Source organism: Artemia sp. Qi Xiang Cuo, unplaced genomic scaffold (assembly GCF_049724085.1).
Source record: "Artemia sp. Qi Xiang Cuo unplaced genomic scaffold, ASM4972408v1 HiC_scaffold_2952, whole genome shotgun sequence".
NCBI classification, from domain to species: Eukaryota; Metazoa; Arthropoda; class Branchiopoda; order Anostraca; family Artemiidae; genus Artemia; species Artemia sp. Qi Xiang Cuo.
In genome coordinates this window covers 16,436-44,247 of record NW_028300350.1, presented here as the reverse complement: position 1 = coordinate 44,247, position 27,812 = coordinate 16,436, and the positions used below count along the sequence as shown (strand labels likewise).

The 27,812-nt window shown below is 31.2% G+C and overlaps 1 protein-coding gene across 1 annotated transcript; it reads right to left on the bottom strand.

Annotated features, from left to right (window-relative positions):
• LOC148938763 (piezo-type mechanosensitive ion channel component-like) lies at positions 1–27,812 on the bottom strand (the record flags this gene model as incomplete). Its single annotated transcript, XM_089107552.1, has 3 exons — positions 1–135; positions 1,460–1,678; positions 27,503–27,812. Coding segments are annotated over 3 exons (664 nt in total), but the record flags the coding sequence as incomplete, so codon positions are not given.

The window sequence follows — 27,812 nt, the reverse complement described above, 5'->3', positions numbered from 1 at the left end:
TTAAAGAAAACCCCATTGCCATTCCATATTATCTACAACTAATGCAAGTTCGTCTCTAAATTCCATTGGCGGTGATAGAATTGGCCCCGTAAATTCCGATGTTTTATCATCCAACGGTTGTTGTATTTCATTAACCTGTAGAAAAAAGATTTTATTTTCCATGTGAAATAAGCATTATTTTTAAAAAGTTAATAAACTATGTTAATTTTCCATAGTCATTGTCCCACCATTTGAACAACTAAAAGAAGAAAAAAAAGTTACATTGGTCTATGTCTTTCATAATGACAATTGAACATGTTAAAAATATATATCGTTTTAGTCTTTAAAATGAAGTTTTATTCTTAGAGGATAAGTTAGAACAAGAGAATGATATATAAAACTAATGGTTTTATTCAAAAAAAAATTTTCAGAATAAAAATGCAAAATAGGGATCCATCTCTAGTGCTTGTTCCTCTTGATTATAATTCTCAATAAAATCCGACCATCCGATGCAAATTCAATCGATTCTGTATGTTCTATGAAGAATTGCTCTTCAGCTTTAGTTAATGAGCCTTAATCCAATGTACTGGTTGTTGGTGTTCTTGTAACTTTCTCGAAAATCCGTACTTTCCTATGTCATTTGGCAACGGATTTGATTGAAGCGTCGGATGTAGTTAACCTAAACTAAATAAATATTTGTAAGCAAAGAACTTTTTTCCCCTTCCATATCAATAACTAAAGTACAATTAAAATGTTGGATGACCCTAATTCGGGCTCCGGGGGGGGGCCTTTGGAGAATGGGTGCTTCCTTTGGAGTAGAAGGATTGGAGATGTTTCGAGTTGGGGTAGAGGACTTCAAAATACCGTTCAAATATAACTTGTGTATTATAACGACCCTAGAGTTTCAGTCTCAAATCCTTTTCGAAAACATCTTTTAAGAATTCTTTTTTCGTGTGAATATCTTATCGAAGATAAAAATCCAGTCGTTTGAAAATCACTTTTGTAAAGAATGATTAAAATTCGAATTTTATAACTGTAGGATTAAAATTAAAACTTCTCGATGGGGCATTTGATAAGAGCCGGATACACACAAAGCTTAATGCAAAAGATTAACCTAGTTCAAGAGCGGTTGTTCAACTGTCAACAATGAAATAGTAATTTGTTTATATAGAAGTTGTTTAAAGAAATAATTGGATTTTTGTATTAGATAACATCTTGCTTAAAAGAGAAATTACAGGTAAAGTTTTATAAATCTATGATAAGCTATTTGCTACTTCTGTGTTACAACCATTCTTTTATATATTGCTAATTTGGTTAATGAAAGAAAATGAAATAGGATTATTATTATAGAATAGTTTAGAAACAAGTTTAAGTTTTACTCATCAAAAGTTATGCGGTTGAGAAAATTTGTCTTATTTTTTTAAAAATACGTAAAAGAAAAAAAAATATATACATTTACAAGTTCTGGCTGCACTTATACATCAGAAGTCCCTGACAAGGCGTGAAGAGGAGTGTTCCCTCCATCTTGAGCAGATGAGGCTGACTCAAATTTCTGGCCAGGTTGCATAGAAATTCCTGGCTGGTCCAACGAACTAGCAAATCTGATGACTGATGGTCTTGCAGCTTGCATTGATGTGATATCATCCCATCTTGGTCTCTTTTCGGAGGGAGGAAGATTGCATGAATCCACTTCAAAATCCTTAAAAAAGAAGAAAAAAATTAGTAATAAGCCCTCTTTTACAGATGAATTGCCCTCTAAAGTTTATTCTGATGTTTGTAGCACTCTATGTCTTAGCACTTTAGTTATATTTAAAAAGCTTCTTAAGTAAAATTTGGAAAATTTTGAGTTTGGAGGGAAGGGGGATTTTAAAACCCTCTTCCCGTGATATAATTTGACCTATAAAGTCGATTCTGAAACTTGTAGCGCTCAATCTATTAGTGCTTTAGAATGCCTACTACTTTTTACAAATCAATATTTTTCTGCTCAAATGTTCATTCGCGTACATACATTCATCATACTGAACAGCCTTGGGAGTCCTAGTATGCTACCTAGGCTTGAATATGCTTTAAACAATTAATAGCTTAATAAATACGTCTTTCAAAATTTCACTTTGAAGGATGAAGATCGCAGAAACAGGTTTCAATTCATGACAATGGGCCAAGATATTACCTACTAAGCTTCGGAAATTGCTGTTTTGTTAAGAGGATTACGTGAAAAGCCACAGTTTGAACGAAATAACTAAAACTAAAGAATTATGATCGTAACACAGCAATTGAGGGAGTGGGTTTTTGTTTTACATAATAGAAAAAAGCATACTTAGCGTTTTCTATTGAATATAATCATTATATTTTAAGATTTTGTATTGTTGGAGGGAAGGGGGGGGGCTAAGTCCCTCCTGAAATTTGAATTTACGAGTAAAACGATTTTTTTTTTTAGCATTTTCAAAAGAGATATCTTAACCAACCTTTGTGATTTGAACGAAATTCGAACTTTAGTGTAAAGAGCAAGATATTGAGGAGGGATGTGACCTTTCATATCTGTCGAAACTAATATGCAAATTCTATTTTAATTTTTCATATACAACGAGCCAAAATCAAAGTGAACATGCCTCTCTTTTTTTGAATATTTACTAAAATTTAAATACATGGACCGTTTAATATTTAAAAGAAGGAAGCTTTTTAAAAGAGGTAACAACATGGTGAAAAAAAAACAAAAGTGTAAGGAAGGAATTTCTTCCTTAACTTAATGGTGAGACAATTTCTTTTTATTATAATATTGAGAAAATTTTACTCATCAGAAGCTGCTTAGAATATTCCATATCTATGTAAATGATTGCAAAAAATATCGATACTGATAGATTGAATGAACTATTCAAACTGTAGAAAATCCTAATCTGAAAGCTGAATATATACAAAAATAATTGATATATATTAAAAGCTAAACAAGACGCGCCGGTTTTCTAACACGGGTTTACCGTAAAAGACATATATACCATGAACTAGAAATCCGGTAAATTGCGTCAGAACAACTTGTCCTTCATAACATGTTATGCAAAGCTCAAGTAGCACAAGACGGAACATAGTATAACACAATGTGAGGGAAATCTGAATCTTTTTGAAAAGGTGTATACAAAGTCCAGAATAACATAGAAATTGCTATATGTCCCGTAGAATCCAGAAGGCCATGTGAGGGAGCTCTGAATCTCTTTGAAAAGGTGTATACAAGGTCCAGAATAACATAGAAATTGCTATATGTCCCGTAGAAATAGTACCTTGGTTACTACTGGTGTTTACCCGATTTTGGACCTCCCCCTTGAAATTTTGGTTCGACTCATACAAAAGTAACAAACATTTATGTAGAATACGTCTACTAGAAGATTTTTTTCTCTACCCCTCCCCCAAACAAGGGTCGTGAATATTGTCCTGTTTAACACATTCTCACATTGCCCAGGTCAGATAACACAAGGTCAGATACTCCTGTTTGGGACTACTTTATATTTGTTTGTGCAGTAGCTCATTTGACAGCCCTTTTTTATTTGATTAAAGATATATACCTCTTACCATGTTTGAAAGTCTTGGATTCAATTTATTTCCCAAATGAAATTTTTCTGACAAATTCAAAATACTTGCGTGATTTATATTAGAACAAAATGGGTGATGACCCTGCTCTTGCTGATTATGTCCTATATAGTATTTTCTTTACTGAGGAACTTATTTAAGTCTTAAACAAAAAAAAACCTTACTCAATTTATTTTCTAAATGAAATCTTTCTGACAAATTCAAAATACTTACGTGATTTATATTAGAACAAAATGGGTGATGACCCAGCTCTTGCTGATTATTTCCTATATAGGATTTTCTTTACTGAGGAATTTATTAAGTCTTAAAAAAAAACTTATTAAACTGAAAGTTAGGAACAAAATTAATTAAACCTAAGACGAACAACAACTATTCTTTATATAATGGGGGGACTGCCCCTTTCCCAATTCTAGCTCTCTACGTAAAAACATTTTGTATTTTCAAAATTACTTCTCACTCAAAATAAACTATCCTTTTGTTTAAGTAATCTTACCTAAGGAACCAGAACAAAAGGTCTTACTTAACCACAAAGAGGAAGAGGTCAAGGATGGGACAGGCCCCCTCATGTAAAGAATAATTTCTTTTTTTGAAATGAGTAAACAGTCGGCCATGTTGAGACGAAGGTCAATGAGCTGTTTCAGGCCACCAGAAAGTTCTGGTGACCTCAAACAGACATACAGTTCATTTTTTAGCACGCGTCTCAAATCAGTAATAGCTGACCATGTGGTCCACAAGGTTGACCCAAGCCATATAGGTGTTGTAGTTGGAGACTACTCGTGGACATTTGACCTGCAGGTAAGACCCCTGGCACTTGTCATACTGTCTGACCTCTGTCTCCTCTTCTATGCCTTTGTAGTTTGAAGACAGGAGAATCACTTTGTTTTCATACCAATGGGTCACGGCTACTTTTCTATTTGAGCACACAGACATGACAGAGGTTTCTCTTCCCTTTTTTTTCATTTCTGTTTCGGTAAAAAGCATTTGGTCGTTGGCGCCCAAACGGTTCTTCATGATAGTTCCGGTCGCATTTATTTTTCTTTCAGCCAGCATATCGAGGAGCTTAACAGACGAGAAGAATCGGTCAAAATAGAGGTATGTACCTTCTGATAGGGTCTCAGACAAGCGCAGTACGATCCCAGCTGACAAGCCATGGGCTCTCAGGTCTTCTCCCAAGGTGGTGGCTCCCTAGTAGATTTGGAAGTCAAGTATCAGCCCCGAGGAGCTGGCGAGCACAAATTTTTTTAATACAACCGGATAGGGCTTGTTGGGGACATATTGCTTGAGAGTCAACATATCCTAGAAGGGTATCATCTGTTCGTCGATTGGACACTTCCTGTCACGCGGCAACTGAAGACAGATATATCTGAAGTTGTTAAGGATCTGCTGCACATTCCAAAGTCTATTTTTGGTTTTTTCTTCTTCGTCTGATATTTCTGAATCAACAACAAACTTCAGATTTGACCGGATTGTGAAGAATCTGTCTCAAATCATCTTTTGCAATATGGCTTCCACCCTGAACTTCCCAGACCAGCACATGCAGATCTGAGGAAACTTGAGGTTCCCCATCAGGGTGATAATGCCAACAAAAATTTTCAACTCGTCTGGAGTTACATTCAAGCTTTTGTGGTGGGCCAACTGATAGTTGTAGTTCATGCAAAAAGCTGTACGTTCGAAGAATCTCTCCGGGTAATGTTGCAAAAAGAATTGTTCTGGACTCCGGTCGTGTTCCTGGAAGCGAACGGGGCTCAGGTCCTTGCCACGATGAGGGTTGAACCGTCAATACTTCCTCCAGGACAACGTTGATGCTATTTTGTCAGCCTTCAAGTGTTTTGCGCGGTTTGCTAAGGGTACGTCATCATCAGATTCTTCACTTTCAACATCTGAAAGAACAGCATAACTGCTTGATGACGGAATAACCACAACAGATGGTTCGCCATCAGAGGCTGAAGACGACAAAGAGTGGTTTTTGAACCATTCCTCAGCATCATTTAAATCAGAGAGGTCTAGGTCGCTCTCATCGAGCATTCCGAGGGCTTCATCAAGGGAAACTGCAACGAAGGAACAGGTTCAGTAAGCTTAAAACTAATAGGTTGTTGTCAATTTAGTAAATAAAACAATCACTAGCCTCTGCTATTCCCATTAGAATCGAGATTTGAACTACGAAACTCAACCCTAACTTTTTACTCTATTGGAACCGCATGTCCACAGACGTGGATGTGGAGGTTTTTCAAGTTCCAAAAGATGACACTTATCAAACTAACTGCTTTTAAAACTATCTGAGCACTGTCTACAATCAAGAGAGTAAACCTTATTTTCTTTTTTTTTTCTTTTTTATTACCTTTGCTTGTTTTCATCTCCTTTTTTTAGCCTTTTCCAGTTTGTGAAAACACCACTAAAAGTCGCAGGAACTTTCTGAAAGAAAATCACAGATGGCACTACAGGTCCGAAAAGCACGTTGAAACAACGAAACCTTTGCTAGATGACAAGGCCTCTGCGCGAAAATTTTTTTTACGGGGATGTCCATGTCCACAGATATGGAAACCAGGTCTCAGAAGGTTATAAAAGGTGACAAGCCGGTATCTTCGTCACAACTGTAAACTAATTCAGTGCCACCAAATGAGGCAGACATTAGATTGTTGGCAAATGAATTGGAATCATGGTCAGGGTATTTCATATAATGTAGTGTGGCAACTAGCAATGAGGCAAACACTTATACCGTTGGTGAAGGAGTTTTTATTTTTGTCAAGTTCAATGATGGAAACAAAATTATTACATTTGGACGTATGTAATACATACACTTGATCTGTGTCTCTTGCTTCGGAGAACAGTGATAAGTGATGCCAACCTATATAATACATACCGTACCGTCTTTGGGGCATAACTTACTAATGGGGGTTTATAACTTATGGGAAGGGGTTTTGTATGGGAATAACACATAGGAAATCTTTTATAATTATCCAATTATAAGGTTAAAATACATACTCTGTGATAGATGCAAAATTGCTTTGGCACACAAATTCCTATTTAGGTAAATTCCAAACAGTCGTGATCCCTTTGTGTCAGCAAGGGAAATGGTCTAAACCCCCTATTGGAGCTATTTTTTCAATCCATTCATTGTTGTCAATCGCTGTCCACAAGTTATGCAAGCTGTCTATTGTTCATATATAAGGTTTTTATCAAAGAGGTAATCGCATAGACTTTGAAAAAGCCCCATTCGATTTAAATTAAAAGTTCTAGATCTGTTTTTTAAAGTCAATAATAATCGGACATTAAGTACCCCCCCCCCCAATGCCATAAAAACTTGAAACTTTTTGCAATCAAAAACGAACAAAAATTAATTTAAAAAAAACTTTCCGAAAAATAAGGTTTTCAAAGAAAAGTAAAGGCCATGTTAAACTTAAGCTCGGGAGATACAAATACCTGTTAAATTCAAACTCAAAACGACCAGAAATTACTATTAAAGAATAAATGAAACCCAAAACGAACAGAAATTAAATAAACAATCATAGCAAAAAACATAAAACAAGTAATAATATAAATGAATAAATAGATCTTAAAGCGAGTAATGCTTACATTGAATATGAAAATCAAGCTTAAAACGAAAAAAAATATTTTGCTATTAAATTATAAACGAAACTTAAAACGAACAGAAATTAAATAAAATCAATGCGAACAAACACACAATATATATTAATGTAAATGAATAAATAAATCTTAAAACGAGTGAAACTTAAATTGAATATGCAAATCAAGTTTGAATCGAATAAAAATAACTACAAACAAGAGCTTGGGTATCGTCTCACTGCAGAAGCCTGCAGAATAATAATTTCTGGTCGTTTTGAGTTTGAATTGAACAGGTATTTGTATCTCCTGAGCTTAAGTTTAAAATGGCCTTTACTTTTCTTTGAAAAACTTATTTTTCGGAAAGTTTTTTTTTAAATTAATTTAGAGTCAAAAGTGATCGGAGGGCATATCCCATCCCACCCACTCTCTTTTCCCCATAGTGTTTTGTCGTGGTTTACCATTTAACAGCTACATTCTCTTGATTTTTCAAAGTTCTTTTTCGATTTCTTTCGTTGAAATGCAAGAGTTGGAATATTTCAGTAGGGTTTTGTTGTGGTTTACCTTGTCACAGTTACATTCGCTTGATTTTTCAAAGTTCATTTTGAATTTCTTTCGTTGAAATTCAAAAGTTGGAATATTTCAGTAGTGTTTTGTCATGGTTTACGTTGTCACAGTTACATTCTCTTGATTTTTGAAAGATCATTTTGAGTTTCTATCATTGAAATGCAAGAGTTGGATTATTTCAGTAGTGTTTTGTCATGGTTTACCTTGTCAAGGTTACATTCTCTTGATTTTTCAAAGTGCATGATGGATTTCTTTCGTTGAAATGACAGAGTTGGAATATTTCAGTAGTGTTCTGTCATGGTTTACCTTGTCACAGTTACATTCTCTTGATTTTTCAAATTTTCATTTTGAATCTCTTTCATTGAAATGCAAGAGTTGGAATATTTCAGTAGTGTTTTGTCATGGTTTACCTTGTCACAGTTACATTCTCTTGATTTTTCAAAATTCATTTTGAATTTCTTTCGTGAAATGCAAGTGTTGGAATATTTTAGTAGTGTTTTGTCGTGGTTTACTTTGTCAAAGTTACATTCACTTGATTTTTCAAATTTATTTTTAATTTCTTTCCTGAAATGCGAGATTTGGAATATTTCAGTAGTGTTTTGTAGTGGTTTACCTTGTCATAGCTATATTCTCATGATTTTTTAAAGTTCATTTCGGATTTCTTTCGTTGAAATGCAAGAGTTGGAATATTTCAATAGTCTTTTGTTGTGGTTTACCTTGTCACAGTTACATTCTCTTGATTTTTCAAAGTTCATTTTGAATTTCTTTAGTTTAATTGTGTTTTGTTGTGCTTTACATTAACACACTTACATTTTCTTGATCTTTAAAAGTTAATTTTGATTTATTTATTTTAAATACAAAAGTTGTAAAATTGCAGTAGTGATTTGTTGTGCTTTACCTTGTCATAGTTATATTATCTTGATTTTTTAAAGTTCATTTTCGATTTCTTTCGTTGAAATGTAAGAGTTGGAATATTTCAGTAGTGTTTTGTTGTGCTTTACCATGTCACAGTTACATTCTCTCGATTTTTCAAATTTCATTTTGCATTTCTTTCATTGAAATGCAAGAGTTGGAATATTTCAGTAGTGTTTTGTTGTGGTATACCTTGTCACAGTTACATTCTTTTGATTTTTCAAATTTCATTTTGGATTTATTTCTTTGAAATTCATTAGTTTGAACATTTCAATAGTTTTTTGTTGTGGTTTACCTTGTCATAGTTACATTCTTTTTATTTTTCAAAGTTCATTTTGAATTTCTGTCATTTAAATGCATGAGTTGGAATATTTGAGTAGTGTTTTGTTGTGCTTTATCTTGTCACAGTTACATTCTCTCGATTTTTCAAAGCTATTTTTGGATTTCTTTCACTGAAATGCAAGAGTTTGAATTTTCAGTAGTGTTTTGTTGTGGTTTACCTTGTCACAGTTACATTCTCTTGATTTTGCAAAGTTCATTTTGGATTTCTTTCATTGAAAAGCAAGAGTTGGAATATTTCAGTAGTGTTCTGTTGTGCTTTACCTTGTCACAGTTACATTCTCTTGATTTTTCAAAGTTCATTTTGGATTTCTTTCGTTGAAATGCAAGAGTTTGAATATTTCAGTAGTTTTTTGTCATGGTCTACCTTGTTATAGTTACATTCTCATGATTTTTCAAAGTTCATTTTGGATTCCTTTCATTGAAATGCAAGAGTTGGAATATTTCAGTAGTGTTTTGTTGTGGTTTACCTTGTCACACTTACGTTTTCTTGATTTTTCAAAGTTCATTTTGAATTTCTTTTATTGAAATGCAAGAGTTGGAATATTTCATTAGTGTTTTTTTGTGTTTGACAATGTAACTGTTTCATTACCATGATTTTTCAAATTTCATTTTGGATTTATTCCGCTGAAGGGTAAGAGTCGCAATATGTCAGTAGTGTTGTTTTAGGGTTTATCTTGACACTCTTACATTCTCTTAATTTTTCAAAGTTCATTTTGGATTTCTTTCGTTGAAATGAAAGAGTTGGCATATTTCAGTAGTGTTTCTTCATGGATTACCTTGTCACAGTTACATTCTCTTAATTTTTCAAAGTTCATTTTGAATTTCTTTCGTTGAAATGCAAGAGTTGGAATATTTCAGTAGTGTTTGTCGTGGTTTACCTTGAAACCGTTACATTCTCTTGATTTTTCAAAGTTCATTTTTTATTTCTTTCGTTGAAATGCAAAGTTGGAATATTTCAGTAGTGTTCTGTTGTGGTTTACCTTGTCACAGTTACATTCTCTTGATTTTTCAAAGTTCATTTTGAATTTCATTCGTTGAAATGCAAGAGTTGGAATATTTCAGTGATGTTTTGTTGTGGTTTACCTTGTCACAGTTACATTCTCTTGATTTTTCAAAGTTTATTTTGAATTTCTTTCATTGAAATGCAAGAGTTGGATTATTTCAGTAGTGTTTTGTCGTGGTTTACATTGTCACAGTTACATTCTCTTGATTTTTTCAAAGTTCATTTTCAATTTCTTTCATTGAAATGCAAGAGTTGGAATATTTCAGTAGTGTTTTTTCGTGGATTACCTTGTCACAGTTACATTCTCTTGATTTTTAAAATTTCATTTTTGAATTTCTTTCGTTGAAATGCAAGAGTTGGAATATTTCAGTAATGTTTTATCATGGTTTACCTTGTCACAGTTACATCCTCTTGATTTTTCAAAGTTCATTTTGAATTTCTTTCATTGAAATATAAGAGTTGGATTATTTCAGTAGTGTTTTGTCGTGGTTTACCTTGTCACGGTTACATTCTCTTGATTTTTCAAAGTTCATTTTGGATTTCTTTCATTGAAAAGCAAGAGTTGGAATATTTCAGTAGTGTTTTGTTGTGGTTTACCTTGTCGCAGTTACATTCTCTTAATTTTTTAAAGTTCATTTTGAATTTCTTTCGTTGAAATAAAAAATTTGGATTATTTCAGTAGTGTTTTGTCATGGTTTACCTTGTCAAAGTTACATTCTCTTGATTTTTCAAAGTGTATGTTGGATTTCTTTCATTGAAATGTAAGAGTTGGAATATTTCAGTAGTGTTTTGTCATGGTTTACCTTGTCAAAGTTACATTCTCTTGATTTCTCAAAGTGAATGTTGGATTTTTTTCATTGAAATAAAAGAGTTTGAATATTTCAGTAGTGTTCTGTCATGGTTTACCTTGTCACAGTTACATTCTCCTGATTTTTCAAAGTTTCATTTTGAATTTCTTTCATTGAAATGCAAGAGTTGGAATATTTCAGTAGTGTTTTGTCATGGTTTACCTTGTCACAGTTACATTCTCTTGCTTTTACAAAGTTTATTTTGTATTTCTTTCATTGAAATGCAAGAGTTTGAATATTTCAGTAGTGTTTCGTCATGGATTACCTTGTCACAGTTACATTCTCTTAATTTTTCAAAGTTCATTTTGAATTTCTTTCGTTGAAATGCAAGAGTTGGAATATTTCAGTAGTGTTTTGTCATGGTCTACCTTGTCAGAGTTACATTCTCATGATTTTTCAAAGTTCATTTTGGATTTCTTCATTGAAAAGCAAGAGTTGGAATATTTCAGTAGTGTTCTGTTGTGCTTTACCTTGTCACAGTTACATTCTCTTGATTTTTCAAAGTTCATTTTGGATTTCTTTCGTTGAAATGCAAGAGTTGGAATATTTCAGTAGTGTTTTGTCATGGTCTACCTTGTCATAGTTACATTCTCATGATTTTTCAAAGCTCATTTTGGATTTCTTTCATTGAAATGCAAGAGTTGGAATATTTCAGTAGTGTTTTGTTGTGGTTTACCTTGTCACACTTACATTTTCTTGATTTTTCAAAGTTCATTTTTAATTTTTTTTATTGAAATGCAACAGTTGGAATATTTCAGTAGTGTTTTTTCTTGGTTTACCTTGTCACAGTTACAATCTTTTTGTTTTTAAAAGTCCAATTTGTATTTCTTTCATTGAAAGTCTAGAGTTGGGATATTTCAGTAGTGTTTTGTCGTGGTTTACCTTTTCAAACTTACATTTTCTTAATTTTTCAAAGTTCATTTTGTATTTCTTTCATTGAAATGCAAGAGTTTGAATATTTCAGTAGTGTTTTGTCATGGTTTACATTGTCACAGTTACATTCTCATGATTTTTCAAAGTTCATTTTGGATTTCTTTCATTGAAAAGCAAGAGTTGGAATATTTCAGTAGTGTTCTGTTGTGCTTTACCTTGTCACAGTTACATTCTCTTGATTTTTCAAAGTTCATTTTGGATTTCTTTCGTTGAAATGCAAGAGTTTGAATATTTCAGTAGTGTTTTGTCATGGTCTACCTTGTTAGAGTTACATTCTTATGATATTTCAAAGCTCATTTTGGATTCCTTTCATTGAAATGCAAGAGTTGGAATATTTCAGTTGTGTTTTGTTGTGGTTTACCTTGTCACACTTACGTTTTCTTGATTTTTCAAAGTTCATTTTGAATTTCTTTTATTGAAATGCAAGAGTTGGATTTTTTGAATTATAATTTTCCGTGCTTATCCATCTCACTCTGACATTCACAAGTATTTACAATGATCATTCTGAATTACTTTCATTGTAGTGCGAGTTTTAGAATATTTCAGAAGTGTTTGCCATGGTTTATCATGTCACACACTCTATCGCACGTTGGTTCAATTTCAATGGGAAATATCATTCGTTGAAATGAAATAGTTGGAATATTTCAGTAGTGTTTTGTCATGGATTACCTTGTCACAGTTAAATTCTCTTAATTTTTCAAAGTTCATTTTGCATTTCTTTCGTTGAAATGCAATAGTTGGAATATTTCAGTAGTGTTTGTCGTGGTTTATCTTGACACCTTTATATTCTCTTGATTTTTCAAAGTTAATTTTTTATTTCATTCGTTGAAATGCAAAGTTGGTATATTTCAGTAGTGTTTTGTTGTAGTTTACCTTCTAACAGTTACATTCTCTTGATTTTTCAAAGTTAATTTTTAATTTCATTCGTTGAACTGCAAGAGTTGTAATATTTCAGTGATGTTTTGTTGTGGTTTAACTTGTCACAGTTACATTCTCTTGATTTTTCAAAGTTAATTTTGAATTTCTTTCATTGAAATGCAAGAGTTGGAATATTTCAGTAGTGTTTTTTCGTGGATTACCTTGTCACAGTTTCATTCTATTGATTTTTTCAAAGTTCATTTTCAATTTCTTTCATTGAAATGCAAGAGTTGGATTATTTTAGTAGTATTTTGTCGTGGATTACCTTGTCACAGTTTCATTCTATTGATTTTTCAAAGTTCAGTTTTGATTTTCTTTCGTTGAAATTAAATTGTTGGAATATTTCAGTAATGTTTTATCATGGTTTACCTTTTCACAGTTACATCCTCTTAATTTTTCAAAGTTCATTTTGAATTTCTTTCATTGAAATATAAGAGTTGGATTATTTCAGTAGTGTTTTGTCGTGGTTTACCTTGTCAGAGTTACATTCTCTTGATTTTTCAAAGTTCATTTTGGATTTCTTTCATTGAAATGCAAGAGTTGGATTATTTCAGTAGTGTTTTGTTGTGGTTTACCTTGTCGCAGTTACATTCTCTTAATTTTTTAAATTTCATTTTGAATTTCTTTCGTTGAAATAAAAAAGTTGGAATATTTCAGTAGTGTTTTGTCGTGGTTTACCTTGTCACAGTTACATTCTCTTGATTTTTCAAAGTTTATGTTGGATTTCTTTCATTGAAATGTAAGAGTTGGAATATTTCAGTAGTGTTTTTTCATGGTTTACCTTGTCAAAGTTACATTCTCTTGATTTCTCAAAGTGCATGTTGGATTTTTTTCATTGAAATGAAAGAGTTTGAATATTTCAGTAGTGTTCTGTCATGGTTTACCTTTTCACAGATACATTCTCCTGAATTTTCAAATTTTCATTTTGATTTTATTTCATTGAAATGAAAGAGTTTGAATATTTCAGTAGTGTTTTGTCATGGTTTATCTTGTCACAGTTACATTCTCTTGATTTTTCAATGTTAATTTTGAATTTCTTTAGTTGAAATGCAAGAATTTGAATATTTCAGTTGTGTTTTGTCGTGGTTTACCTTGTTACAGTTACATTCTCTTCATTTTTAAATTTCATTTTGTATTTCTTTAATTGAAATTTAAGAGTTGGAATATTTCAGTAGTGTTTTGTCATGGTTTACCTTGTCACACTTACATTCTCTTGATTTTTCAAAATTCATTTTGAATTACTTTCGTGAAATGCAAGAATTGGAATATTTCATTAGTTTTTTGTCGTGGTTTACTATTTCACAGATACATTTTCTTACTTTTTCAAAGTTAACTGTTGATTTCTTTCGTTTAATTGTTGTTTTTTTTGATTTACCTTAACACACTTACGTTTTATTTATCTTTCAAAGTTAGTTTTGATTTCTTTATTTGAAAGTAACGAGTTGGAATATTTCAGTAGTGTTTTGTTGTGGTTTACCTTGTCACAGTTATATTCTCTTGATCTATCAAAGTTCATTTTCGATTTCTTTCGTTGAAATGTAAGAGTTAGAATATTTCAGTAGTGTTTTGTTGTGCTTTACCATAGCACAGTTACATTCTCTCGATTTTTCAAAGTTCATTTTCGATTTCTTTCATTCAAATGCAAGATTTTAATTATTTGAGTAGTGTTTTGTTGGGGTATTCCTTATTGAACTTCCAGTATTTTGACTTTTTAAATTTAGTTTTGTATTTATTTCTTTGATATGCATTAGTCTGAACATTTCATTATTGTTTTGTCGTGGTTGACCAGGACATGTTTACAATCTAATAAGTTTTACAAGTTCCTTGTGGTTTTCTTTCATTGAAAATCAAGGGTTGGAATATTTCAGTAATGTTTTGTTATTGTTTACCTTGTTGAAGTTACAGTATTTTGACTTTCCAAGGATCGTTTTGGATTTCTTTAGTTGATATGCAAGAGTTTGAATATTTCAGTAGTGTTTTGTCATGGTTTACCTTGTCACAGTTAAATTCTCTCGATTTTTCAAAGCTCATTTTGGATTTCTTTCACTGAAATGCAAGAGTTTGAATATTTCAGTAGTGTTTTGTTGTGGTTTACCTTGTCACAGTTACATTCTCTTTATTTTGCAAAGTTCATTTTGGATTTCTTTCATTGAAAAGCAAGAGTTGGAATATTTCAGTAGTTTTATGTTGTTCTTTATCTTGTCACAGTTACATTACCTTGATTTTTCAAAGTTCATTTTCGATTTCTTTCGTTGAAATGAAATAGTTTGAATATTTCAGTAGTTTTTTGTCATGGTCTACCTTGTTACAGTTTCATTCTCTGAATTTTTAAAAGTTCTTTTTGTATTTCTATCGTTGAAATGCAAGAGTTGGAATATTTCAGTAGTATTTTGTTGTGGTTTACATTGTCATAGTTACATTTTCTTGATTTTTCAGAGTTCATTTTTGATTTTTTTCATTGAAATGAAAGAATTGGAATGTTTCAGTTGTGTTTTGTTGTGATTCACAATTTCACAGTTATATTTTCTTCATTTTTCAGAGTTCATTTTTGATTTCTTTCGTTGAAATGTAAGAGTTAGTTATTTCAGTAGTGTTATTTCGTGGTTTACCGTTTAAAAGTTACATACTTTTGATTTTTCAATGTTCTTGTTCTATTTATTTCGTTGAAATGCATGAGTTGGAATAACTAATTAGTGTTTTATCGAGGTTTACCTTGTCACAGTTACATTCTCTTGATTTTTCAAAGTTCATTTTGAATTTCTATATTAAGAGTGTTTTGTCATGGTTTACCTTGTCACAGTTACATTCTCTTAATTTTTCAAACTTAATTTTTATTTTCATTCATTGAAATGAAAGAGTTGGATTATTTCAGTAGTGTTTTGTTGTGGTTTACCTTGTCATGGTTACATTCTCTTGATTTTTCAAAGTTCATGTTGGATTTCTTTCATTGAAATGTAAGAGTTGAAATATTTCAGTAGTGTTTTGTCATGGTTTACCTTGTCAAAGTTACAATCTCTTGATTTTTCAAAGTGCATGTTGGATTTCTTTCATTGAAATGCTAGAGTTTGAATATTTCAGTAGTGTTATGTCATGGTTTACCTTGTCACAGTTACAATCTCTTGATTTTTCAAAGTTTAATTTTGATTTACTTTCATTGAAATGCAGGAGTTGGAATATTTCAGTAGTGTTTTGTCATGGTTTACCTTGTCACAGTTACATTCTCTTGCTTTTCCAAAGTTTATTTTGAATTTCTTTCGTTGAAATGCAAGAGTTGGAATATTTCATTAGTGTTTTGTCGTGGTTTACCTTGTCACAGTTACATTCTCTTGATTTTTCAAAGTTTATTTTGGATTTCTTTCATTAAAATGTAAGAGTTGGAATATTTCAGTAGTGTTTTGTCGTAGTTTACCTTGTCACAGTTACATTCTCTTGATTTTTCAAAATTCATTTTGAATTTCTTTCGTGAAATGCAAGAGTTGGAATATTTCAGTAGTGTTTTGTCGTGGTTTACCTTGTCACTTTTACATTCTCTTGATTTTTCTAAGATCATTTTGAATTTCTTACGTGAAATGCAAGACTTGGAATATTTCAGTAGTGTTTTATTATGTTTTACCTTGTCACACTTACTTTTTCTTGATTTTTCAAAGTTATTTTTTGATTTATTTCTTTGATATGTTTGTTGTTTTGATTTAACTTAAAGGAGTTAAGTTTTATTGATTTTTCAAAGTTCATTTGGATTTCTTTAGTTGTAAGTAATGAGTTTGAATATTTAATTAGTGATTTGTCGTGGTTTACCTTGTCACATTTATATTCTCTTGATTTTTTAAAGTTCATTTTCGATTTCTTTCGTTGAAATGTAAGAGTTGGAATATTTCAGTAGTGTTTTGTTGTGCTTTACCATGTCACAGTTACATTCTCTTGATTTTTCAAATTTCATTTTGGATTTCTTTAGTTTAAATGCAAGATTTTGATTATTTCAGTAGTATTATGTTGGGGTTTACCTTTTCACAGTTAAATTTTATTTATTTTTAAAATTTCATTTTTGATTTATTTATTTGAAATTAAAGAATTGTAATATTTCAGTAGTGTTTTGTATGGGTTTACCTTTCCACAGTTATATTTTCTTCATTTTTCAAAGTTCATTTTGAATTTCTTTCATTGAAATATAAGAGTTGGATTATTTCAGTAGTGTTTTGTCGTGGTTCACCATTTCACAGTTACATTCTCTTGATTTTTCAAAGATCATTTTTGATTTCTTTCGTTGAAATGTAAGAGTTAGATTATTTCAGTAGTGTTATGTATTGGTTTACCATTTAACAGTTACATTCTTTTGATTTTTCAAACTTCTTTTTGTATTTATTTCGTTGAAATGAAAGAGTTAGAATAATTCACTGGGGTTTTATTATGGTTTACCTAATCACATTCACATTCTCTTTATTTTTCAAAGTTCATTTGGGATTTCTATCGTTAAAATAAAAAAATGGGAATATTTCAGTAGTTTTTTGTCATGGTTTACATTGTCGCAGTTACATTCTCTTGATTTTTCAAAGATCATTTTGATTTTCTTTCATTGAAATGAAAGAGTTGGAATATTTCAGTAGTGTTTTGTCGTGTTTTACCTTGTCAAAGTTAAATTCTCTTGATTTTTCAAAGTTCAGTTTGGATTTCTTTCATTGAAATGTAAGAGTTGGAATATTTCAGTAGTTTTTTGTCATGTTTTAACTTGTCAAAGTTACAATCTCTTGATTTTTCAAAGTTCATTTTGAATTTCTTTCATTGAAATGAAAGAGTTGGAATATTTCAGTAGTGTTCTGTCATGGTTTACCTTGTCACAGTTACAATCTCTTGATTTTTCAAAGTTTCATTTTGAATTTCTTTCATTGAAATGCAAGAGTTGGAATATTTCAGTAGTGTTTTGTCGTGGTTTACCTTGTCACAGTTACATTCTCTTGATTTTTCTAATTTCATTTTGAATTTCTTTCGTTAAATGCAAGAGTTGGAATATTTCATTAGTGTTTTGTCGTGGTTTACATTGTCAAAGTTACATTCTCTTTATTTTTCAAAGTTCATTTTGAATTTCTTTCCTTAAATTCAAGATTTGGAATGTTTAGTATTGTTTCGTCGTGGTTTAACTTGTCACAGTGACATTCTCTTGATTTTTCAAAGTTCATTTTTGATTTCTTTCGTTAAAATGCAAGAGTTGGAATATTTCAGTAGTGTTTTGTTGTGGTTTACTTTGTCACAGTTACTTTTTCTTGATTTTTCAAAGTTCATTTTTAATTTCTTTCGTTGAAATGTGTTTTGTTGTGCTTTAAATTGACACAGTTACATTTTCTTGATTTTTCAAAGTTCATTTTGATTTCTTTCGTTGAAATGCATGAGTTGGAATATTTCATTAGTGATTTGTCGTGGTTTACCTTGCCACAGTTATATTCTCTTGATCTTTTAAAGTTCATTTTCGATTTCTTTCGTTGAAATGTAAGAGTTAGAATATTTCAGTAGTGTTTTGTTGTGCTTTACCATGTCACAGTTACATTCTCTCGATTTTTCAAAGTTCATTTTGGATTTCTTTCATTGAAATGCAAGAGTTGGAATATTTCAGTAGTGTTTTGTTGTGGTTTACCTTGTCAAAGTTACATTCTTTTGACTTTTAAAAGTTCATTTTGTATTTCTTTCATTGAAATGCAAGAGTTTGAATATTTCAGTAGTGTTTTGTCTTGGTTTACCTTGTCACAGTTAAATTCTCTCGATTTTTCAAAGCTCATTTTGGATTTTTTTACTGAAATGCAAGAGTTTGAATATTTCAGTAGTGTTTTGTTGTGGTTTACCTAGTCACAGTTACAGTTTCTTGATTTTTCAAAGTTCATTTTGGAGTTATTTCATTCAAATGCAAAAGTTGGAATATTTCAGTAGTGTTTTGTCTTGGTTTACCTTGTCAAACTTACATTCTCTTGATTTTTCAAAGTTCATTTTGGATTTCTTTCATTGAAATGCAAGAGTTGGATTATTTCAGTAGTGTTTTGTCGTGGTTTACCTTGTCACAGTTACATTCTCTTGATTTTTCAAAGTTCATTTTGGATTTCTTTCGTTGAAATGCAAGAGTTGGAACATTTCGGTAGTGTTTCTTCGTAGATTACCTTGTCACAGTTACATTCTCTTAATTTTTCAAATTTCATTTTGAATTTCATTCGTTGAATTGCAAGAGCTGTAATATTTCAGTAGTGTTTTGTCGTTGTTTACCTCATAACAGTTATATTCTCTTGATTTTTCAAAGTTCATTTTTAATTTCTTTCGTTGAAATGCAAAGTTGGAATATTTCAGTAGTGTTCTGTTGTGGTTTACCTTGTCACAGTTACATTCTCTTGATTTTTCAAAGTTCATTTTGAATTTCATTCGTTGAACTGCAAGAGTTGTAATATTTCATTGGTGTTTTGTTGTGGTTTACCTTGTCACAGTTACATTCTCTTGATTTTTCAAAGTCCATTTTGAATTTCTTTCGTTGAAATGCAAGAGTTGGAATATTTCAGTAGTTTGTTTTAGTGGTTTAACTTGTCACAGTTACATCCTCTTGATTTTTCAAAGTTCATTTTGAATTTCTTTCATTGAAACGCAAGAGTTGGATTATTTTAGTAGTATTTTGTCGTGGATTACCTTGTCACAGTTTCATTCTCTTGATTTTTCAAAGTTCATTTTGGATTTTCTTTCTTTGAAATGCAAGAGTTGGAATATTTCAGTAATGTTTTATCATGGTTTACCTTGTCACAGTTACATTCTCTTGATTTTTCAAAGTACATTTTGAATTTCTTTCATTGAAATATAAGAGTTGAATTATTTCAGTAGTGTTTTATCGTGGTTTACCTTGTCGGAGTTACATTCTCTTGATTTTTCAAAGCTCATTTTGGATTTCTTTCATTGAAATAAAAAGTTGGAATATTTCAGTAGTGTTTTGTCGTGGTTTACCTTGTCACAGTTATATTCTCTTAATTTTTCAAAGTTCATTTTGAATTTCTATCGTTGAAATGCAAGAGTTGGAATATTTCAGTAGTGTTTTGTTGTGGTTTACCTTGTCACAGTTACATTCTCTTGATTTTTCAAACTTCATTTTGATTTTCTTTCATTGAAATGCAAGAGTTGGAATATTTCAGTAGTATTTTGTCGTGGTTTACCCTTTCACTGTTGCATTCTCTTGATTTTTCAAAGTTAATTTTGGATTTATTTAGTTGAAATGTAAGAGTTCTATTATTTCAGTAGTGTATTGTAGTGGTTCACCTTGTCACACTTACATTATCTTGATTTTTCAAAGTTCATTTTCTATTTCTTTCGTTGAAATGTAAGAGTTGGATTATTTCAGTTGTGTTTTGTCGTGGTTTACCATTTAACAGTTACATTCTCTTGATTTTTCAAAGTTCAATTTAGATTTATTTTATTGAAATGAAAGAGTTGGAATAATTCAATGGGGTTTTATAATGGTTTAACTTTTCACAGTTACATTCTATTGATTTTTCAAAGTTTATTTTGAATTTCTATCGTTGAAATGCAAAAATTGGAATATTTCAGTATTTTTTTGTCATGGTTTACATTGTCGCAGATACATTATCTTAATTTTTCAAAGATCATTTTGTTTTTCTTTGATTGAAATGCAAGAATTGGAATATTTCACTTGCTTTTTGTTGTTGTTTACCTTGACGAAGTTACAGTCTCTTGATTTTTCAAAGTTCATTTTGGATTTCTTTCGTTGAAATGTAAGAGTTGGAATATTTAAGTAGTTTTTTGTCGTGCTTTACCTTGTCACAATTAAAATCTCTTGATTTTTCAAAGTTCAATTTGAATTTCTTTCATTGAAATGCTAGAGTTGGAATATTTCAGTAGTGTTCTGTCATTGTTTACCTTGTCACAGTTACATTCTCTTGATTTTTCAAAGTTTCATTTTGAATTTCTTTCATTGAAATGCAAGAATTGGAATATTTCAGTAGTGTTTTGTCATGGTTTACCTTGTCAAAGTTACATTCTCTTGATTTTTCAAAATTCATTTTGAATTTCTTTCGTGAAATGCAAGAGTTGGTATATTTCAATAGTGTTTTGTCGTGGTTTACCTTGTCAAAGTTACATTCTCTTGATTTTTCAAAGATCATTTTGAATTTCTTTCCTGAAATGCAAGAGTTGGAATATTTCAGTAGTGTTTTGTCGTGGTTTACTTTGTCACTCTTATATTCTCTTGATTTTTCAAATTTCATTTTGTATTGCTTTCGTTGAAATGCAAGAGTTGGAATATTTCAGTAGTGTTTTGTTGTGGTTTACCTTGTCACAGTTACTTTTTCTTGATTTTTCAAAGTTCATTTTTAATTTCTTTCGTTGAAATGTGTTTTGTTGTGCTTTACATTGATAGAGTTACGTTTTCTTGATTTTTCAAAGTTCATTTGGATTTCTTTCGTTGAAAGGCATGAGTTGGAAAATTGCATTAGTGATTTGTCGTGGTTTACCTTGTCACAGTTATATTCTATTGATTTTTTAAAGTTCATTTTAGATTTCTTTCGTTGAAATGCAAGAGTTTTAATATTTAAGTAGTGTTTTGTTCTGCTTTTCCATGGCACAGTTACATTCTCTCGATTTTTCAAAGTTCATTTTGTATTTCATTCATTGAAATGCAAGATTTTGAATATTTCATTAGTTTTTTTTAGTGGTATTCCTTATTGCAGTTACATTATTTTGACTTTTCAAAGTTAGTTTTGGATTTCTTTCATTGATATGCAAGAGTTGGAACATTTAATTAGTGTTTTGTAATGGTTTACATTATCACATTTAAATTCCTCTTGATTTTTCAAAGTTCATTTTGGATTTTTTTTATTGAAATGCAAGAGTTGGAATATTTCAGTCGTGTTTTGTTGTGGTTTACCTGGTCACACTTACATTCTCTTGATTTTTCAAAGTTCCTTTTGAATTTCTTTCATTGAAATGCAACAGTTGGAATATTTCAGTAGTGTTTTGTCTTGGTTTACCTTGTCATAGTTACATTTTCTTGATTTTTCAAAGTTCATTTTGGATTTCTCTCGTTGAAATGCAAGAGTTGAATTATTTCAGTAGTTTTTTGTCGTGGTTTACCTTGTCACAGTTACATTCTCTTGATGTTTCAAAGTTCATTTTGGATTTCTTTCGTTGAAATGCAAGAGTTGGAATATTTCAGTAGTGTTTCGTCATGGTTTACCTTGTCACAGATACATTCTCTTAATTTTTCAAAGTTCATTTTGAATTTCTTTCGTTGAAATGCAAGAGTTGGAATATTTCAGTAGTGTTTGTCGTTATTTACCTCGTCACAGTTATATTCTCTTGATTTTTTAAAGTTAATTTTTAATTTCTTTCGTTGAAATGCAAAGTTGGTATATTTCAGTAGTGTTCTGTTGTAGTTTACCTTCTCACAGTTACATTCTCTTGATTTTTCAAATTTCATTTTGAATTTCTTTCCTGGAAATGCAAGAGTTGGAATATTTCAGTGATGTTTTGTTGTGGTTTACCTTGTCACAGTTACATTCTCTTGATTTTTCAAAGTCCATTTTGAATTTTTTTCATTGAAATGCAAGAGTTGGAATATTTAAGTAGTTTTTTGTCGTGGTTTACCTTGTCACAGTTACATTCTCTTGATTTTTAAAAATTCATTTTGAATTTCTTTCATTTAAATGCAAGAGTTGGATTATTTCAGTAGTGTTTTGTCGTGGATTACCTTGTCACAGTTTCATTCTCTTGATTTTTCAAAGTTCATTTTGGATTTTCTTTCGTTGAAATGCAAGAGTTGGAATATTTCAGTAATGTTTTATCATGGTTTACCTTTTCACAGTTACATTCTCTTAATTTTTCAAAGTTCATTTTGAATTTCTTTCATTGAAATATAAGAGTTGGATTATTTCAGTAGTGTTTTGTTGTGGTTTACCTTGTCAGAGTTACATTCTCTTAATTTTTCAAAGCTCATTTTGGATTTCTTTCATTGAAATAAAAAAGTTGGAATATTTCAGTAGTTTCTCGTCATGATTAACCGTACTAGAGTTATATTCTATTGATTTTTCAAAGTTCATTTTTTGGATTTCTTGGTGAGAAATAAAAGAGTGTGTATGTTTCAATAGTGTTCTTCTATGTTTTACAATTTCGAAGTTACATTCCATAGATTTTTCAACCTTAATTTTGAATTTCATTCATTGAAATGCAAGAGTTGGAATATTTCAGTAGTGTTTTGTTGTGGTTTACCTTGTCGCAGTTACATTCTCTTAATTTTTCAAATTTCATTTTGAATTTCTTTCGTTGAAATAAAAAAGTTGGAATATTTCAGTTGTGTTTGTCGTGGTTTACCTTTTCACAGTTACATTTTTTTGATTTTTCAAAGTTCATTTGAATTTCCTTCATTGAAATGGAAGAGTTGGAATATTTCAGTAGTGTTTTATTGTGATTTACCATGTCACAGTTATAGTCTATTAATTTTTCACATTTTTGTGTCAATTTTTTTCAACGAGATGCAAGGACTTGATTATTTCATTATAGTCTTGTTGTGGTTTTCATTATCGTAGTTAAATGCTATTAATATTTCAGATCTCCGTTTGAATTTCGTTCATTGAAATAAAACAGTTGTAATATTTCCGTTGTGTTTTGTCGTGGTTTACCTTTTCACAGTTAAATTTTCTTGATTTTTAAAATTTAATTTGAATTTCCTTCATTTAAATAGAAAAAACATGATATTTTAATTGTTACAATGAAAACCATGACACACCTCTACTGAAATATTTCGAATCTTGCATTTCAACTACAGAAATCCACCACAAGCTTTGAAAAATAAAGAGAGTGTAAATTTGTTAAGGAAGACCATAAAAATAAACAACTGATATCTTTCGACTCAGACATTCCAACCAAAAAAACAAAAAATTATCTTTGAAAAATTTTGATAATTTAAATGCAACAACGTAAACCACCACAAAACGCAACTGAAATATTCCAACTCTTGAATTTCAACGATATAAATTCGAACTTAAATTTGAAAAATTAAGAGAATTTAACTGTGACAAGGTAAACCAAGACTAAAACATTACTGAAATATTGCAACTCTTGCATTCCAAGGAAAGAAATCCAAAATGAACTTTGAAAAATCAAGAGAATCTAACTGCGACAAGGTAAACCACAACAAAACACTACTGAAATAATCAAACTCTTATATTTCAATGAAAGAAATTCAAAATGAACTTTGAAAAATCAAGAGAATGTAACTGTGACAAGGTAAATCACGACAAAACACTACTGAAATATTCTAACTTTTTATTTCAACGAAAGAAATTCAAAATGAACTTTGAAAAATTAAGAGAATGTAACTGCGACAAGGTAAACCACAATAACACACTACTGAATTATTCCAACTCTTTCATTTCAATGAAAGAAAATCAAAATGTACTTTGAAAAATAAAGAGAATGTAACTGTGACAAGGTAAACAACAACAAAACACTACTGAAATATTCCAACTCTTGCATTTCAACGATAGAAATTCAAAATGAACTTTGAAAAATTAAGAGAATGTAACAGTGACAAGGTAAATCATGACAAAACACTATTGAAATATTCCAAATCTTGCATTTTAACGAAAGAAATCGAAAATGAACTTTGAAAAATCAAGAGAATGTAACTGTGAAATGGTAAATCACGACAAAACACTACTGAAATATTCCAACTCTTCCATTTCAATGAAGGAAATTCAATTGAACATCGAAAAATAAAAAGAATATAACTATGAAAAGGTAAACCACGACAAACACAAATGAAATATTTCAACTTATACATTCCAACGAAATAAATCCAAAATGAACTTTCAAAAATTAATAGAAGGTAATTGTGACAAGGTGAACCACGACAAAACACTACTGAAATAATCCAACTCTTATATTTCAATGAAAGAAATTAAAAATGAACTTGAAAAATCAATAGAATGTAACTCTGAAAAGGTAAACCACGACAAAACACTACTGAAATATTCCAACTTTTTATTTCAACGAAAGAAATTCAAAATGAACTTTGAAAAATTAAGAGAATGTAACTGCGACAAGGTAAACCACAACAAAACAGTTCATTTTGAATTTCAAAGTTCATTTTGAATTTCTTTCGTTGAAATAAAAAAGTTGGAATATTTCCGTAGTGTTTTGTCGTGGTTTACCTTGTAACAGTTAAATTTTCTTTATTTTTAAAAGTTAATTTGAATTTCCTTCATTTAAATATAAAAATCAAGAGAATGTAACTTTGACAAGGAAAACAATTAAAAAACACTACTGAAATATTCCAACTCTTACATTTCAATGAAAGAAATCCAAAATGAACTTTGAAAAATCAAGAGAGTGTAACTTTTACAAGTTAAACCAAAACAAAACACTACTGAAATATTCCAAATATTTCATTTAAATGAAAGAAATCCAAAATGAACTTTGAAAAATTAAGATAATGTAACTGTGACAATGTAAACCAATACAAAACACTACTGAAATATTCCAATTCTTACATTTCAAGGAAATAAATTCCAAATGAACTTTTAAAAATCAAGAAAATGTAACTGTGACAAGTTAAACCACAACAAAAACCTAATGAAATAATCCAACTCTTGCATTTAAACTAAAGAACTAGATAATGAACTTTTAAAAATCAAGAGAATGTAACTGTGACAAGGTAAATCACGACAATACACTACTGACATATTCAATGAAAGAAATTCAAAATGAACTTTAGAAAATCAAGAGAATGTAACTGTGACAAGGTAAACCACGACAAACACAACTTAAATATTCCAACTTTTTTATTTCAACGAAAGAAATTCAAAATGAAATTTGAAAAATTAAGAGAATGTAACTGCGACAAGGTAAACCACAACAAAACACTACTGAAATAATCCAACTCTTGCATTTCAATGAAAGAAAACCAAAATGAAGTTTGAAACTACTGAACTACTGAAATATTCCAACTCTTGCATTTCAACGAAAGAAATCCAAAATGAACTTTGAAAAATCAAGAGAATGTAACTGTGACAAGGTGAAACACGACAAAACACTACTGAAATAATCCAACTCTTATATTTCAATGAAATAAATTCAAAATGAACTTTGAAAAATCAAGAGAATGTAACTCTGACAAGGTAAACCACGACAAAACACTACTGAAATATTCCAACTCATGCATTTCAATGAAAGAAATTCAAATTGAGCTTTGAAAAATCAAGAGTATGTAACTTTGATAAGGTAAACCACACCAAAGCACTACTGAAATAATTCAACTCTTATATTTCAATGAAAGAAATTCAAAATGAACTTTGAAAAATCAAGAGAATGTAACTGTGACAAGGTAAACCACAACAAAACACTACTGGAATATTCAAGCTCATGCATTTCAATGATAGAAATACAAAATGAGCTTCGAAAAATCAAGAAGATGTAACTGTGACTAGGTAAACCAAAACAAAACACTACTGAAAAAATTAAAATCTTGCATATCAATGATAAAAATACAAAATGAACTTTGAAAAATCAAGAGAATGTAACTGCGAAAAAGTAAACCAAGATAAAACATTACTGAAATATTCCAACTCTTGCATTTCAACGAAAGAAAACGAAAATGAACTTTGAAAAATCAGGAGAATGTAACTTTGACGTGGTAAACCATGACAAAACACTAATGTGGGGAGGGGGAGTCAAAATGTGGGGGGATGGGACCCTTTTGTGTCTCAAAATGCGCAAATTAAAAAGTATTAAAAATGGGGGGCAAAAAAGTTGGGGGGGCCTGGGGGCTTTTTGGGGGGCCCCGGGGGCCTTTTGGGGGTCCGGGGGGCCTTTTGGGGCCCGGGGCTCTTTGGGGGCCCGGGGGACTTTTGGGGACTCGGGGGGGGGCATTGGGGGACCGGGGGCCTTTGGGGGTCGGGGGGTTCCTTCGGGGTTGGGGTAGGGGGATCGGAGCCCTTTGGGGTTGTGGTAGGGGGTTGTTGGGGTAGGGGAACTCACAACACTGTTCAAATGGAACTTGTGTATTATAACGACCACAGAGTCTCACCCTCAGATCATCTTCTAAAATCATCTTTTAAAATTTCTCTAACTGTTTCATCCAAATCATCTTCTAAAATGTCTCAAAACGGTTTCGCCCAAATAATCCCTAAACGTAATTTCTGCGTGTTCCTTTTGTTTTGGCATCCCTGCGCTGTCACATTTAAATTCCTAGGAAACCCTTTCCCACGTTAATATCTTCATCTCTAAGATCAAAACATTCTCCCCACCGTCAATGCACATGTGCAAACTTCGCCCGGAGACAATTCTCCTGGACGAACACCAACAAATAAATCGAACTTGAAAATACATCAAAGTGAGAAAAATCCCGTTTTTTATTCTCAGTGACAAAAACCAAAAAAACATGCATAAATTGCTGTTGACATCCAAGAAACATCCTTCAATTGTTGTTGACATCCAGGAAACATCCATCAAAGTGATAAAAATCCTGTTTTTTCATTCTCAGTGACAAAAACCTTAAAAACATGCATAAATTGCTTTTGACATCCAAGAAACATCCTTCAATTGTTTTTGACATTCAGGAAACATCCATCAGAGTGAGAAAAATCCTATTTTTCATTCTCAGTGACAAAAACCATAAAAACATGCATAAATTATGACCCGTCAGCGTTAGACTAAATTGTAGATGGCAGCACATGTGTTCGTACAGGACCTCATGATAGGTTCCTACTATCCTTATAGGGTATAAAAATAAACCACATTTAGTCAGATTAATGTTTTACAACTGATCAGTACTACTGAAAAGTGTGAGTAAAATAAAATTTTGAACGAGAGTGTACTTTTCAAAGATAATACTTGCCTTATTCCTATTTCCATCAACAAAGGCTTCGAGTTGAACAACCCGCTCGCTAGAGGCTACTTCTTCCACATCCTCGCTATTACTCTCTCTCATTATTTTCCATTCCAAAACTATTTCCATTGTTTTGTTAGATGACAAGTCTGTGATTAGTTGATTGCTTGCTGGCAAACTTATGTCCCAATTCGTCGAAGAAGATGTTAAAAGTCGAGTTGCTACTAGGTCACTATGGTCATAACCTTGCAAGAAAGTTTGCGCGGTTCTGTCAGTTCGGAACTGATACAACAATGCAGCCCATTCTCCTTTCGAGAAG